Source organism: Miniopterus natalensis, chromosome 14, assembly GCF_054644295.1.
Source record: "Miniopterus natalensis isolate mMinNat1 chromosome 14, mMinNat1.hap1, whole genome shotgun sequence".
Taxonomy (NCBI): Eukaryota; Metazoa; Chordata; class Mammalia; order Chiroptera; family Miniopteridae; genus Miniopterus; species Miniopterus natalensis.
The window spans coordinates 25,387,302-25,404,326 of record NC_142094.1 but is presented as its reverse complement, the minus strand read 5'-3'; the positions used below and the strand labels follow the sequence as shown (position 1 = coordinate 25,404,326).

Here is a 17,025-nt window from a genome sequence, read left to right as displayed (position 1 = left end):
CTTATAAGGGACTTTCAGAAGTCTATTTTGTGTGTTTTAATCTTGAAAGTTATAATTTGTATATATAACACTAATGGTTAAATCTTATACTGTGTTTACCTTGTGCCAGACATCATCCAAAGTACTTGACATACATTAACTCTTGCAGTTCTCTTAACATTCTGTGTGGTAGGTTATATCATAATTCATTGACTCCGACGGGCTTTGACTATGAAACACATCATTATTTTGTTCATTGAACTCTGGAACGTCATCTCTATTTTACAAATGAGGATTTTGAGATAGTGAGAGGTTGAGCAACTTGCCCAAGGACACTGGTGCTGATAATGGTCGAGCCAGCATACAAACTAGGCAGGGCGGTGCCAGAGCTCACGTTCGTGGCCATGGTGCCGTCTTGCCTCCCGATGGGAGTCACACATCTTAGCTGTTTATGCATTTCTCAAATCAGCCATCACAGTAGATCTCAAAGTGTATGTGAAGGAACAGGATAAGTATTGGGTGGCCACTTGACCAAAGCTATTTGACAGGACAGGAACATGTGAAATTGTCTTTATAGCAAAATATACTTTATTAAAATAATCATGGATATGTTAAATTGTAGCATGCAAAATGTGTCCAAAGTTGTAGAACCTAAGACTTATGATTGCTGTTCAGTTACATGTCTCATAGTCTCTGAATGCCTTACTTTGTGCTCAGGAGCACATCAGAGGAAAATTTGGAGAAGCACTGAGAGCCGTAGGTGTCTCTTGTTTTTCTCAAAGGGCAGGGCAAATCCTATGCTCACCTTTCTCATTCTTCTGGATGTCTGAAAATTGACCTAAGTAACTCGGGGGTAGGAGGAGCTCTATTGTCTCTACCTCTTGTAAGCTGACTTTCAGAATGTCAGTGGGACCAAAGTTGATCAGAATAAGAAAATAGGCTAATGTCTTAACTAATGAACATAAGCCTGTTCAGATCTGATCATATCACAGATGAAAATGAAAGTGTTCAGGTATTTGCTGAAAAGGCTTCCACATAAACAGATGGTGAAAAATAAAAATAATTCCAATAAAGAGAGTGGAGCCTAAGTTCAGACTCCAGGGTTTCAAATCCCAGATCTGTCACTTGCTGGTATGGTGACCATGGTCAAGTTACTTAAAACGGCCTTCACTTCCTTACCTGTAAACTGGAAGGTAGAATATCCATTGGGCACCAGTGAAGAGTCAATGTAATAATGCTACTAGCATGTTTAGCACAATGCTAGGCACTTAGTAAGTGTTCAATAAATATTGTTTGTATTCAAATATTCATCATCCATAGGCGGTGATTTTTTTTTTTTAAACAGTTGGTGTTTCTTAATGTGATCAAGTGCACTGGACACTCAATCCTTCCTATATAATCAGTTGCTTAGGGCTAACGATCATTACTGTCCCTTTGATGCTTGCTAGTTTATTTTGAAAATGTTCTTTTAATCCTTAACCCGGTAATTTCAAACAAGAATCTGTTTATGTCATATAAGTTAATTACAACTGATTTTTGCTAATGGTTTCTCTCACTCTGAATGTCCTACCCACCCTGCATTTCACTGTCTAATTCATCATCTTACAACATTGCTTGTGTTAGAGAGCTTGCTTGCTAGGGGACACCAATATTGTCCCTGTTTACCAATTAAAGCCTTAGACCTTCCCCTGACATTGAGATGCTCTGTGATCTAACCCGCCTTTGCCTTCCTGAGCTCCTGTCCTACCGTCGCCATTCAGTACACTTCTCTCCAGCCAGTCAGCTCCTGCCTGTGACATGCTCCTTCCACCCTTTGTGCCTTCGCTCGTGTCTTTCCCCCCAGAATGCCATCTTTCCCCCCTGAATGCCATCTTTCCCCCGTCTGCTAAACCATGCCCGGCTATTGGGACCTCTGCAAAGGTGCCCCTGAAACTTGCATTGTATTCCTGCACCCAAGGCGACACTGACATGAGCTGCATTTCGATTTCCCTCCCTCTACTATTTACTTTAACTTCATAAGCTCGACTCCTGATTCCAAAACATTCACACTTCTTTATATCACCCACAACACCTTTGCATAAAACAATCCCTCAAGAAGTATTTTTGAGTGTTGAATAAACAAACGCGTGGAAACACCTGTTTGCATGTCCTCACCAGGGACTTGCATCTATCTGAGCCACTGGCTGTAGTTGGGAAAACGGGACAGGAAAAATAAGGAGTTTTCAAGTTCTGTTCCTGACATTAGTTACTGTCCCTGTAAACCTTAGAATCATCATACTCTCAGGATTTTCAGTCAGATGGTTCAGAGGGGGGCCGAGTCAGGGAAGTGGGGTTCTGCCTTCGTTCATTTGAAATGGCTCATTGATGGATTGTCTTTCTAAAAATACCAGTTGAGCTACTTCTATGCCAGTCGTTGTGCTAGGGTTAGAGATACAACAGCCAGTATGATATCCTGGCTCAAAAGATTTTAGAGTATAAGAGAGCTAAGTAGCTCAATCATTCCTCTGGCACTGGGGCCTGGTACAGCATTCAGGCATTTCAAGTTTAGCTCTCAGAGCAATAAGCCGAAGAGTGACTGCTGTACAGCGAAGTAGGCCAGTGCCTGGGGGAATGTTATGAACATTTACTGGGAGGTGGAGACCTTCCAGAACCCAGCTGTGGGACCCCAAGCACTGTCACAGAGGCTCCCTCTGAAGTGGAATGAAGAGAAACAGCAACGTGTCTGTTCTCTGCCCACACTACCAACGAGGAGGACAGCCCACCTTTGTCCCTTGGGTTTGGCCTGAGTGGTGCATCATTAAATTATCCTCTCTGTTACAGAAGATGATGGGTAGACTTCATCTGTACACCTAACATTCTGTCACCACCAAGATCTAGAGGAAGTGGTAAGAGGCAGGAAACGTGGTAGGAGTAGAGAGATTCCTTCCACCTTCCTTTGGAGCTCAAAGTAATAGATCCATGAGCCTCAGGGAAAAGGGGAAATTTGGGATAAATCTGGGTATGATCCATCCACTCTTATCCACTCCCTGCCCTTGCCATCTCCCTTGGGTTTGGCACTCCCTATTGCCTTCAAGAGAACTCCCTTCTCTGGGCCCATGCCCCAGGGGAACCACACATCCTTCAAAAACAGGAGGGTTGGGGGTGGGGAGCTGGGTGGAAGGGGTCAATGGGAGGGAAAAGAAGGGCATCTGTAATACTTTCAACAATAAAGATACATTTTAAGACAAACACAACACACATACACATACACACACACACATACACACACTCACTCAGGGGATTCAGGCAGAACAGGAAGCCAGAGTTATTTGTCAACCAAGGACAGCAGCTTTTTCCTCACAAGGTATTGGACACGTGGTGGCTGGAAGTTATATCTTTGAGTTACAGCTCCTGGATGGAATGTTTAATGGTGTTGCCCAGGAAATGTCAGGGCATCATCTCGGGCTCCAGGCAGGAACAGACTCTTCTTGCCAGGAGTGCTTTCAGTTCCACTTCAGTCCCCAGACTAGCACTATGAACAGATCAGGGTGGTGAGAATGCCAGAGTGAATAGGGGCTCCTGGGGCCTGGGAGAGACTGACACAGAAAGGCGACCCCACGCTGGCATTTTCATTAACAAAGACACGCAGGGCTGGCGGCTGGCAGAACTGAATGAGGGGAAGCATGGTGTTTCATAGGAATTAAATGATAAAGGCTATACTTACAGACTGCACTTTGAGAAAGTACAAAAACAGACTGAGAAGCAACAATAAGTGTTGTGAAGTAGTAGTTGCCTTGAAGGGAGAAAATGATGTCTCAGGACAGGAAACAACAGTGTGTAAGCCTTGAAGAGTATCCAGAGACTGTCCCCATGGGATTCACACTGAGAAAGGATTATCGCCTACCTGTAGAGGTGAGGAAGCCAAAGATGGATGTGCAGAACTTAGCAATAGTAAAAGCAGGAACATTGGGAGAGCCAATAATATTCCATGCTCACAAGGGAGTGTGTGTTCAGACATCCTCAGATATCTCATTATTTTCACTAATTACTGGGAATAATTCTCATTGGTCATTTTCATAAAGTTCTCTGCTAAAGAACAATTCTTCAAATACATAGAAGTGACTTTTAAAGTCAGAAGCCTAATGCCTATATTGGACAAACAAAATGTTCATTTAAACCGGGGGTGGGGAAAGTCCGGCCCACCTGCCATAATACGCCCGTGAAATCATTTGGCCTGGCCCTGCCAAGGCAACCGTAGGTGGGACTCAAAATTCAGTAAATCTAGGAGCTTTTTTCATAGCTAATTTTTTAAAAAATATCTTTATTGATCCCAGAGAGAAGATGGGAGAGGGAGAAAGAGAGATAGAAACATCAATGATAAGAGTCATTGATCAGCTGCCTCCTGCACGCCCTTGACTGGGGATCGAGCCTGCAACCCAGGATTGTGTCCTGACTGGGAATCAAACCGCGATCTCCTGGATCCTAGGTCGATGCTCAACTGCTGAGCCACTCCCAGCCGGGCCATAGCTAATTTTTAAGTTGATAATTTTGTATGGCCTGCAAATGATGTTATAAATATCCAAATGGCCATTGGCTGAAAAAAGGTTGCCCACCCCTTCAACTAAGAATTTAATTCTATCAGATGTGGTCCATGTTACGTGCTCATGCAGTTGTTTTTAAAAGAACCCTCCCTCATTGTAATATGTATAACTGAAGGAGAGAGGGAATGGGAATGAAGTTGATACCTAGAAGCACATGGTTAGATTACTTAGCAATTCATTAACCTTTTTTTACCCCACCCAAGACACATACCACCAAAGATAAACACCAAATGCATAACCAATTCTTTCATTTTTATTGCTTTAACATACATGGTTTATCAGTTGAGCAAAGTATTAATAAACTACAGTGATATGCATTGAAATAAAATATTGTTTCAGATAATGGAACTTCTTCACAAAAACAGTGTTACATGTGTGAAATAAATCATGACTACAATGAAAAAAATCTCATTAAACACAAAAGACATGCAGATCTCAAGGCATATTTGGGCTTCTATGCCAATGTCATGAGGGTAATTAAAGAGTTTTTTCCATTCCCGGATAAATAATTCATTTTTATTAATTGGTGAAACTGACTTTAGGGATAAATATGGGCCAGAAAGATCCACAAGTGCTCTTGCCAAAGTCTATCCATAGCCAAACCAGAGAACTGCTTTGAATTGGCTGTTGCAGTCCTGGGCCCTGCGCCCTGCTCCTGCCTTCACTCAGCCCCAGTAGGCCTTCTGCATAGCAGGATGCCATGTACAAAGCAAGACAGACTGAAACATGTCAAATGCCACTCAAGTTCTCGGGACACTGCTGCAATAAACATGACTCTTATCAATTGTTTAATTTCATCTTAACCTTAGCTCAAATCTGCCTTCATCCTGAATTATTATGTGCATACTGCGGTCAGAAATGTCACTAAATTTGTCAAAGTTGTGGGTTGTGTAAGTACATAAAGTCAGTGATTTTTATTTTTGCCAAGTCACTATGGAACTAAAAACATAACCAAAATAGAAAGCAGGGGCATATGGAAATCTTCCATTGGAATTTTTAATTCATACTTAATCACCTAACTTGCCCAAGAAAATTTTGTTTGAAGTCCCCACTATTAGGTACTAAACTGGGCATAACATGTCTACTTCTGTTTTCAGGGACTTGTTAGTCACGGATACAGAGGAAAAATCATTACGCTGCCATTTAGGCCCAATGATATTTCTTTGGGGGGACTGTGCCGCACAAGGAAAGATTTCAAACCCAGTTAGAAGCATGGCTTAACCCTGCAAGCCAGTTGCTGAAATTCTCATATTGCTATCCCCATGGACATACTGTAGACCAACCCAAAGAATACAGAGCTATAATGGCATAATTTGGCAAGAAATGGCATACTATCTCTACAGCATTTTTAAAATTTTATGTTTAAGCCTCAGGAAGGAGGAAAGTTCCATTTAACAGCATGAACTAACACCTCAGACGTGCCCCTTTGCTTTATTAAACACTCCAGTTCAAACTTAATGTTAGAAGCCCAGGTCAAGGAAACCTGTTAGTCTAAGCTAGACTCTCAGTGAAAGCCATAGAGCGGTGCAGATAATTCACAGAAAGGGGAAACTGATATGACTCATCTATGGTTGAACTTGAATTACATACTACATGGCTGTTGGAACAGGAAAAAAGTTATCTGCAGGATTTGAACTATTGATATCATTACTGAGACAGGGCTTTGCATTTTTTTAAAAGAGATGCTACATGCCTTCAGGATCAAGTAACCAGAACTAAAAATAAGCATTCTTCTTGAAAATGAGAAGAAAAGAAAACTAGAACTAGAAAATTATCTTATTGGACATGGAAACAGAGACCACCCTGTTGATACCATTTAAGTGGCTTTCATATATCCCACATTTAAGAGATTTTTAGAGTTGATGTTAGAAATCTGAGCCTTTTTCAAAGAGAATTTCCTTCTTTAGAGCTTCCTTTTCTTACATTTGGGAATGGGCACAATCATGACAGCCAGGTACCCAAAAGTGAAGACGCCAAATAAACACATTCCTGGTTTCAGGAAGACTGGTGGCTCCACTGTCAGAAAGATCAGAGGTATAGCTAACAATGTGGGCAAGAGTCTAGGCTTTCAGTTGGGTCTAGGAAGAAGGATCACGTGAACTCAAAGGACTAAATATACCTGCAGTCAGGCACACACCGCATACATTTGTGATCTCCATAAAGAAGGACATACATTTGCTACAGTTTGAGTCAGTTTGGAATACAAGGAAACTTCAGCGTATTTCAATAATCCTTGGCCAACACTCCCCTAAGATCCATAACTTGAAACAAACACACAGTAGTAGCAGTAAAAAAGGAAAGAAATGATACACCAAGTGTTTTTTCACCAATCCATGCTAAAGATGGATTGAAACAGGCATTTTCATTGCATGTTTCTCCTCTGTGGAATAAAGGTAATTTGGCAAGAGTTTTCATCTTACTTCAGATCACATAGATGAAATATTCACTCATATGTCGGATACTCTCCAATCAGTTATTAAAGGTAAAATATGCAGCTAATTATTTATGTACCTTTCTCTTATCTCCTTTGAATAATTTTGGTTATGGGTTAATAATTTTTTTTAAGTTTGATTTTTTCTTTTTTTTTTACTATTACATAGGAAGCCAACTACTATTTAAAATTTCTTATTTTCAACTAAAAAAGTCCGGTCTCATTTTCCCAGGAAGTCTAGATGGTGTGCTGATTAAAAGTTTAGATTCTCATGTGCAACAAACTCAGTTTTAGAGCCAGTGAGTTTTTGAGCAAGATTCTCAACCTGTTTAAGCCTCAGTTTCCTTATCTATGGAATGGAACTAGTAATGTGTATCCTAGGGTAACTGAGAGAATTGAATAAAGTAAGAGCATTTACCACACAGCTGGCACATGAAGGCCAGGATCCCTGTTTGTTTTGTTATGTGGTGTATCCTAAGAACCTAGAGCAGTGCCTGGACCATCATAGTTCAACAAATACTTGCTAAGTATATGAATGTGTGAGGGTCCTGATTAGCTCTGACAGTGGGAAAAAATGACACCCATTGTCGGCCTAGAAGACTGGCTGAATTTGCATTTCTCCCCTGTAAACAATATCAGTAAGTCACCCCCAACTGGTATGCGGTTCACCCTCCTGGCTCCAGCCGCCTTGGCACAGAACAAGGGCCCCGTGGCATCCTTCAGCCTTTCCTCGGGGGGCTGCCTGGTCTTCATAGAACCAAAATGCGTCCTTCCTCTGGCTTTCGAAGTTACCTGCTTTGGCAGCTAGCTTTCTTACACCCTCCTCTACCTCTGTCACTTTCTTACCCATATGGCTTCAGAAATGCTCCGCATTTACTGCTTTTTCTCCAACTTGTCAAACTCATTCTGAAAGTCAGTCCTTGTGTTTGTTCCCCCAAACCAATGGGGACTATTGGGTGACATAAGCCAGCCTCTTATCCCAGGATCTACATCAAGGCCAGCCTTACAAACCACCTACTGCCTGTAGACAGGCTTCTGGTAAGGTTGGGTTCCATCTGGAAGTGGTGTCCTCAATTAGTATTAATTATTTTGTTTTGAAGTGTCCAGTGGTAGTTCCTCTCCATTTTGCTAGGTAGAAGAAAATTCACATGTAAAATGGTTAACGCTGTGAGCTATTATTTCTTTTGTTTTAATAGGAAATATTTCTTGTTCATGTGAACTGGTTAAAACGACAAAAAAAATTAATTTAAAATTTTAATTCTCACTCTCATTAGATGTCTAGGATAATGTTATGACCTTAATAAGGACATCTTTAATTGTATACATCTGATTTAAATAACATCCACATTTTCATTCCTGATAGACCCGAAGGGCTGAAATGAAAATTTAAAATTCCTCTGTGTGTAGATGCTTCTGTCATTAGGCCTGGCTTGTTTATTTGGCAGTAACAGCAAAATACTAACACTAAAGATATAATGGTCAGAAATGGACAGAAAATAGGGTTTTCATCTGAATAAGTGTTGATTCCTGGTATGTCTTATATGAAGAAAAATGATATATGAATATAAATTTCTTAAGTTGTAGTAACTTTGTATTATATTCAAATAATATGTAGCTACAATCTTTTACCTGGGTGCTTCTAAATTTTCTGATCAAGTCAAACAGAAATATTTCTGACTTTCCCAACCAAAAGAAAAGCTATTTGATTCCTAAATATGCAATAGGCGGGTCGGTTGGCAGAAGACAGGCTGGCAAAAGAAACAGATTTCATTCAACTTGATATTCTGATGCCTGCTTTGCTGACCTAAAAAATTACTTAAGATGATACTGAAACAAGCTGGCAATTCTGCTGTAAGTTCAGAGAATGATAAATATCACAAGGAAATGTCTCAGATCTCATTGCACTCATTCTGCCACTGCTAGACAGACATCTGTATCCATGGGAACCACACTCCCTAGCATGGAAGGGTGCATTTGACCCCAAAAGAAGTAAGAATGTTTTCTGTAATAGAAAAAAAAAAAAATAATGCTGCTGGGAATTAAAATTCATTAATTTAACTAGAACACTATGGAATATATCAGTTTGTATGTGTCATAAACACTGAAGGAGATGAGAGATACTTTTGGTGCATGGACCAAGAGGAAAGGACAATAGTTGGAGGTAACTGACTGGGATGAGCAGTCCTGATGGTGTCATCCTGGTGGAAAAGCATCAGGGAGATACCTGTCCCAGGGATGGGTGAGACAAAAAGACCACCCTGAAAGTGAAGGTGTGGAAAGCCACTAAAAATATTTCCTCTGTTCTCAGACATTAGTCTTTTCAGCCACTCGTTACTGAATTTGAGGAGCACTAATTATTGGGTGTGAGGACCAAATTGGACACTTAGCTGTGTAATCACCATCTTGCTGTGCTATGGCTTGAAAACTGACTTCCTCTGAAGCTGGAAAGTGTGCAAGAATGGGCCTTTCTGTGTAGCTATGGTCCTTACCCCTTAAACAGAAGTAGTTTTGTGGGGGACATATATTTATATTGATACTAGCAAATTAAGCAATTTGCAAGAGCCAGAAGGCACATTTAAGAATATTGTGTTTTCTAATACATTTATAGTTTTCACTCATGTCATAAGACAAACAGAAAGGGGATACGTAACAAATTATTGTAGAAATTTATTGTTTAAATTTTTTTCCTGACCCATTCAAGTTATAACCCAAGTTATATTTCTTTCTATAAATATTAGAAAGAAACATTTTAATTCAATACTTTTCACTTGTGATAAGTAAAAGAGAGAAATTATATGTCCCGCCTTTCTTATTTGATGGAAACCTTCCAGTTTTTGTAATTAGAGGAATCTTTAGTGGATTATGATTTCATAGATATTTTCTAACTTATTCTGATTCTAGTCTAATGTTTGACAGTGAGGCTTGTGGCTAACCAGGATGAAACTGTCCTTGTAGGAGGTGTAAGCCCTCTTCTCCCTTTCAAGGATGTTTTGTTTCCTCCATAAGTTGATTTCACCAAAAGAAAAAGGGGAGCTTTGATTAGCAGGATAAAGCAAATGTATCATCAGAAGCACCAGCCTCTGTGACATGATTTGAAAAGGTGAGCAGATGGGCTACCAAGGTATCACTCTCGTTAAAGTTTTCCCCTACAGAAGTGCTTAAATATAAACATACCCAATACATTCATACATACTGATTAGGTTCATTTAACTATGCTTTATAATGCAAAGATTTGTTAACATTTTTGCTGCTAATTTTTTCTGTGTATAAGCACTTACATTATTTGCAGATTTGGACTAAATCTTGACATGTTGCCCACTGAAAAAATTCACTCAGGTGGACAGATGCCTTTCTCAGCTCTATGCATCCTGTTCTTATTGCACCTTTGATTACTACAGCAGCCTTTTACTCCTGGGATATTTTCCAAGTTAATTTTTTAAATTAAGTTTTGTTCAATTATAAGTTTACTTTGAGCTAGGCTGGAAATCTATCTACTTGGAAGAGGAAGCCTTGTTCACATCTCATTTTGTGTGGAGTCGTTTTTTTAAAGATACAGAGGCTATTTGGTCATTGAATAATTTCAAGTTATTTGTTCTTTTGTCGTCGCATGCTGCACTGTAACTTCCCACCTGTGGGGAGCTGAGGCAGGATCAAAGGGACATTTGATTTTCTAAATGGGACTCTTGTGATTCTTGAGCACGTGGCTTTAGGAACTAAGATTTGCATATAGTAGTATGGTGATACCTTAAAATTTTATTTTCTCAGCTAAATTATGAATTTGCACTACCTGAGAAAAGGATGTGTCAGAGATGTCACTCTTGCAATGTTTACTCTTATGGCAGAAAATAATGCTAGCTTTTCAACAAAAGAAACTCCCTATTTTGCTTCATTTATCCAGATAGGTCTGGAACATAGAATTATCTGAATTTCTTAATTGCTTTTTGCACCGCCTTCTCTTTTAGGGAGTGGACTCTGTCCAGAATAACTACAGTGGGTCAGTACAGAGTTTAAGATAGGGAGGAGCTTATTGCTTTTACCTCCTAGGAGGGGTTTATGTGCTGAGCCCAGGCAACTCGGAATTTTAGAATAAAATAATTCATTGGAATAAAAAGTTCATATTTCCCCGTAATTATTAATAACCTAATAAGTAAATGCTTTCCCCATACCATCTTGCTCAAGATACCATGCACATCACTCTCAACTTTTATGTATTTTTATGTTGCACACATTCTTTTACATTAGTCCCCCTAATTATCAACTGGTGCATATTTTAATTTTAGTTCATCAAACTAAGATGATGCAGTTGTTGAAACAACTTGTTAATGGCAATGTTGTACAAAGTGCAGTTGCAATTATATCATTTAATAAAGTAGATTAGGGAACACATGTTTAAAATTCTGTGAATAGGAACTCTGCGAATGAGAAAAAGTGACTGAAATTTAACTCCTCCAAAGAGTTCAAGAGAGAGCATGAGAGAGACAGAGAAACAAGCAATGCACTAGACACTGAGACTGTTATGAAGTTCATTATAAACTCAACTAGGGATGAGCAGAGTGGTTGGGGCTGTGCACAGTGAACACAGTTAAAAAACTACCTCAGTGACTTTCATTTAAAAGAATGCCATTAAAACTCACTCCAGCTTCATTGCCATTAACTCTACTTCAAAATTCAATGATACAGTTATACAGTTATATTTTACTAAATGCCATAGGTTTTTCAAACTGACCTTTTCCTTTTAGTTGCAATTGCAAGCTGATAAAAGTGAATTTTTAGCCATGCAGAACTACTTACACTTATGCCTGTTGGCATGAGTCACTCGGGAAGAGAGTTAGATGTCCCATTTCCCCAAGTGGGTAATAACTCTTCCTCTATGTATAAATTCTGATGGACCCATTTAAATCCAACTCTCAATGTGCAAAACTGCTAAACACAATGTGGTCCTAAAAGGCACATTTGTGACATCAAAACTAATTGTAACCTTTATAATGTCAATAAATTGGTTCATTAATGATTAAGGTTGATCTTAAAAATCTAGGACACAGTTTGACTGCTCAAGCTTTGTTAGTTTCTGATGGATAGCACCCTGATCAGTTGTCAATAGATACAGACAGGTAGAGATGGATTTTTCCCCCCCTCTAAAGCAGGAACCACACATCTGTCAGGTCAGGTCAAGTAAAGCAAGATTTAATGGGAAAATATTTTATGAGGTCTTTTGTTTTCATTGAATACCAAGTCAAGAACTCATGTGAATTTTTAAACTTAAAAGTAAAAGGGTGAATGTAATCAAGCCATTACCAATGAGTAAGACTCACTTAAATCTCCTATGTTCACTTGGTAATGAATGTAAGATAGTCTCTGTGATGGGAAAGGCTAAATGGCACCTGAAATTTTCATTCATTCAACAAGCATATATTGATTACTTATTAGGCATACAGAGATAACAATAACAGGATCCCAAATACGTGTTGCTCATGTTGGTTCAGCCTCCTATGTTCTACATTACTTGTGGGTTAAACTCTAAAAGCAAGTGAACTTATAATACTAATCAAGTGCAAAATAAAAGCAGTGTGTTTAGCCAGGACTTGGTAATATAGATATTAGAATAAAATAGTGGCTTCAGTAGACATGTCTTCCTCTGAATTCACTCATGACCTGCACTGGGTGGATTTTTTTCTTCGCTGAGCCCCGTCTGATAGCTGCACAAGTTTCTTCTGGCTTCTCTCTTTTTATCAAGGGTTTTTTTGCAGGCGCCTTCATTCTCCACATCACAACTGGGTGCCGGGGCCCAGTAGGACTCTGAATTCGGATGATCTTGGTTGAGGCAATGTAAGACATTTTCACTGTTTGCACTACAGCATTCATTAAATTTTTGGCTGCTTGGATTAGGGAGGTAACGCTATCCAACTGCAGGAGGGAAAAAAAGAAATATTATTCAAGTAGGCAACCAGGAATTTAAAGAGATTTAATGTTACTGAAAATGAAATGTGTCACTTTATTTTTGTACCAGAAATGAATAAGTTAATTCTTATTTTATATATACCTATGTATAATTATCCTTCCATCTATCTTTGAGCATTTATCTACTTATCTTCTGCACAAATAGGTCCATATTTTATCTTTTTTTTTAAAAAAAAATATATCTTTATTGATTTCAGAGAGAGGAAAGGAGAGGGAGAGAGAGAGATAGAAACATCAATGATGAGAGAGTCATTGATCGAGCCCGCAACCTGGGCATGTGCCCTGACCGGGAATCGAACCCCGATCACCTGGATCCTAGGTTGACGCTCAACCGCTGAGCCACGCCCGGCCGGGCCATATTTTATCTTTTAAGATGATATGTTAGGCTGATTTCTTCCTCTTGGTTTTCAGTGAAATGGATTCTATAAATTCTATATAATATAGTAAGGTCCAGATGGCCATTGCTTTCTTTGTAATGGACCTCCCTATTTGCAGGGGTGGTACTGAGAGCCCTTTCTATAACAGATGACTATCCACAACAAAAGATATATTATGTGTAAATAATTTTATAAGAACAACAACTGAAAATTCTTCCAGGGAATTTGTAGTTTAAGACAAATATCATACACACATACGAATGTATACATGCATGTATACTAGTTACTTTCACAAATATTTCCCAAATAATTTCACCTAAAAATTCTTTTTAAACACAGAATGTTTCACCCTGCCCGGTGTGGCTCAGTTGGTTGGGGACTGTCCTGTGCACCAAAAGGTTGCTGGTTCGATTCCCAAGGCAAATGGCTGGCTTGTGGGCTGAATCCCCAGGAGGGGGCGTGAAGGAGGCAATAGATTGACGTTCTGCTCTCACCTCAATGTTTCTCTCTCTCTCCCCCTCTAAAAATCAATAAAAAATCTTTCAAAAACAAAAAAACCCACAGAACTTTTCAATGTATCATGCAATGTGTTAAAGTAGAAAAAGCCAAGGCTTTTTAGTCAAAGTTGGGTTTAAATTCCAAGCCTGCCATTTGGTAACTTGGGCAAACATTTAACTATTTCCTTCCTGCTTTCCTCAGATATTAAATTGGAGAAGTATGCTTATTAAATTTAAATAATATGTGTAAAGAACCTAGTAGAGTGACTGCTAAGTTGTTGATTTCTGTCTTGTGAAGACTAACAAAGTTGCTTAATTATGAAGATGCATTAATGACACTAAAAGAAACCTTCACCCCCATGATTATGTTTTTAATTATTATGTTGTCTGGTTTGTTCACAAAATAATCTCAGGGCAAAATGCGGTGGTACTCATAGACTGTTGCAAAACACCTTAGAGCTAAGCCAACCTGGTTCATTTTTATACAACTAATGCCTTTTCCATAATTTTAGTTTGACAGATTGTCATCCACAACCAACTCATACCAAAAGATATGCCTTCACTGTCGCCTCTCTGTGATGTGTGCTGTCAGGGCTGAGACTCAAACACCAACCCTGTAGTTACTAAAACCCATCAGCAGCTGCCTGGCCTGAGTACACTACCTTTGCAGTTTGCAGAGTCTCATCTCACAGAATAAATGAGTGAAGGAAAGTACTAAGCTGAGGTTATATGCCTGGGGCAGCGGTCTGGCTGGCTAGGGGCTTGTAGGGGGAAAAAATTTAATTAGCTCCATTATATGCCAAGCCAGAAATTCTTGAAAAGGTAACAACAAAAATTTATAATTTGAAAGGTAGTAATACTTGACAACTACATATCTTTAAGTCTTTTTATGTATTGAAGCCAGAAATGTAAAATCTGTTCATTGGCAGGAATGACAAGTGTTGTGCAAACATTAAACAGGATTTCATGAAGCACTCATGTGTATTCCAGAGGACACTTAGAGCTTCTAAATCTGTTCACAACTCAAAAGAAACTAGATTTTAGGTAGAATAACACACTTTGTTATTAACATTACTCTATGGAGAGGTTGCAGGCTAAAATCTGTACTTTAATAATTAGTAATTTCCATTAAAAACCTCCTGGAGCCCATTTAGATTCTGAAGTTGTTTCCAATCTCATTATAGGAAGATGAAAGTTTCTTCTAAGGACAAATTAGCATGAACAGTATTGAGGATACTTGGTAAGTTTCTCTCTCAAACATGAAAATACTTGGTTTGCTCTGAGGGCTCTGTGTTACCATAAAGTCTTCCACAGAATAAAGTCCTAGGGGCTGTCACTGAGGATTTCACCAGTGGCTTTGGCTTCCCCACCCTAAAACTTATATTCTTTTTTTTTTTTTTTTAATTTATCATTGAAAGTATTACAGGTGTCCCATTCCCCCCCCCCCATTGACCCCCTCCACCTCGCTCCCACCCCCTCCCCAGGCCTTCACTCCCTCATTGTCTGTGTCCATGGGTTATGCATACATGTGTACAACTTCTTTGGTTAATCTCTTCCCACCCTCCACCCCCCTTCCCTCTTTCCTCTGAAATTTGATCATCTGTTGCATGTGTCAATGTCTCTGGATTCATTACGTTCATCTGATTCTCTTGTTCATTAGCTTCTTCTTAAAGAAGACCCTTCAACATTTCCTGTTGTGCTGGTCTTGTGGTGAAGAACTCCTTTAGCTTTTCTTGTCTGAGAAGCTCTGTGTCTGACCTTCAATTCTAAATGATAGCTTTGCTGGGTAGAGTAATCTCGGTTGTAGTTCCATGTTTTTCATCACTTTGAATATTTCTTGCCACTTCCTTCTGGCCTGCAAAGTTTCTGTTGAGAAATCAGCTGACAGTCATATGGGTGCTCCCTTGTAGGTAACTAACTGCTTTTCACTTGCTGCTTTTAAGATTCTCTCTTTGTCTTTAACCTTTGGCATTTTAAGTATGATATGTCTTGCTGTGGGTCTCTTTGGGTTCCTCTTGTTTGGGAACCTCTGTGCTTCCTGGACTTGTAAGTCTATTTCTTTCCCTAGGTTGGGGAATTTTTCTGTAATTATTTTTCAAATAGGTTTTCAATGTCCTGGCCTCTTGAAGCTCTCCCAGAGGCTCCTTATGCTATTTTCATATTTCTGGATTTTTTCTTTTTGCTCTTCTGGTTGGGTGTTTTTTGTTTTTTCATGTTCCAAATTGTTGATTTGATTCTCAGCGTCCTCTACTGTTCATTCCCTGTAATTTATTCATTTCAGTTCCTGTAGCCTTCATTTCAAATTGGTACTTTATTATGTCATCGATTTTCTCAGTTATTTTCGTCATACTCTTACTAATATCCTTGAGCATCCTTATAACCATTATTCTGAACTCTGTATCCATTAGCTTGCTTGGATCTATTTCATTTAGTTCCTCTTCTAGAGATTTCTTCTGTTCTTTCCTCTTTGTCTCCACATTTTGGCTGCTTCCAGGTGTTTGTTTCTATGTATGAGGTAGAGCTGCTATGTCTCCTGGAATTTGTAGAGTGGCTTTGTGTAGTAGGTGTCCTGTAGGGTCCAGTGGCTCAGCCTCCCCAGTCCCCTGAGCTGGGCCTTCTAGGAGCTCCCCTGTGTGGGCTGTGTGCACTGTCCTGTTGTAGTTGAGCCTTGGTTGCTGTTGGCATCACTGGGAGGAATTGACCCCCTGGGTATGGGCCTATGGCCGCGTCTCCGCCCCTCCTCCTGGTCTCGATGCTCCTTCAGGTCCCTGGTTGTGGGGCTTCTGTTCAGCCAGATTTCAGGAGGCTCTGAGCAATGGTGGTTCTGTATTTTAGTTATAATTTTGATGTGGTTGCGGGAGGCGGTGGGTGCAGCTGTTACCTACGCGCCATCTTGTTTCCTCCTCTCTTTCTCCTTTTGACTCTTTAACCTTGTCATGTATAGATTGCAATTATTTCCTTTCCTTTTGATTTTTGCATATAACATGGCTTAAAATGTGGAAACTGGCTTGTCTTCTTTCCTTGCAGAATCAGCAAAGCCCTATCAGTACCACTGTGCTCTTTTATATTGGTCTCTGACAAATTCTTTTACTTTAAAATCCTAAATGGCCACAGTAAAACTTCTCTGGGTGACCCAAAAAAACCCACACGTCAAATTATCCCCCTAGGAGAGCGAGAAGACCAGTTTTGCACACAGATTAAGG

The 17,025-nt window shown here is 39.6% G+C and overlaps 1 protein-coding gene across 1 annotated transcript in view; it reads right to left on the bottom strand.

The window, feature by feature from the left end:
* Window positions 1–12,397: 12,397 nt before the first annotated feature.
* Window positions 12,398–17,025, bottom strand: part of LOC107543268 (catenin alpha-3) — a 435,074-nt gene continuing 430,446 nt past the window's right edge. Inside the window, exon 9 of the mRNA XM_087824142.1 lies at window positions 12,398–12,894. Within this exon, the coding sequence (XP_087680268.1) occupies window positions 12,607–12,894 (288 nt within the window). The 3' untranslated portion in view covers window positions 12,398–12,606. The remainder of the gene's footprint in view (window positions 12,895–17,025) is intronic.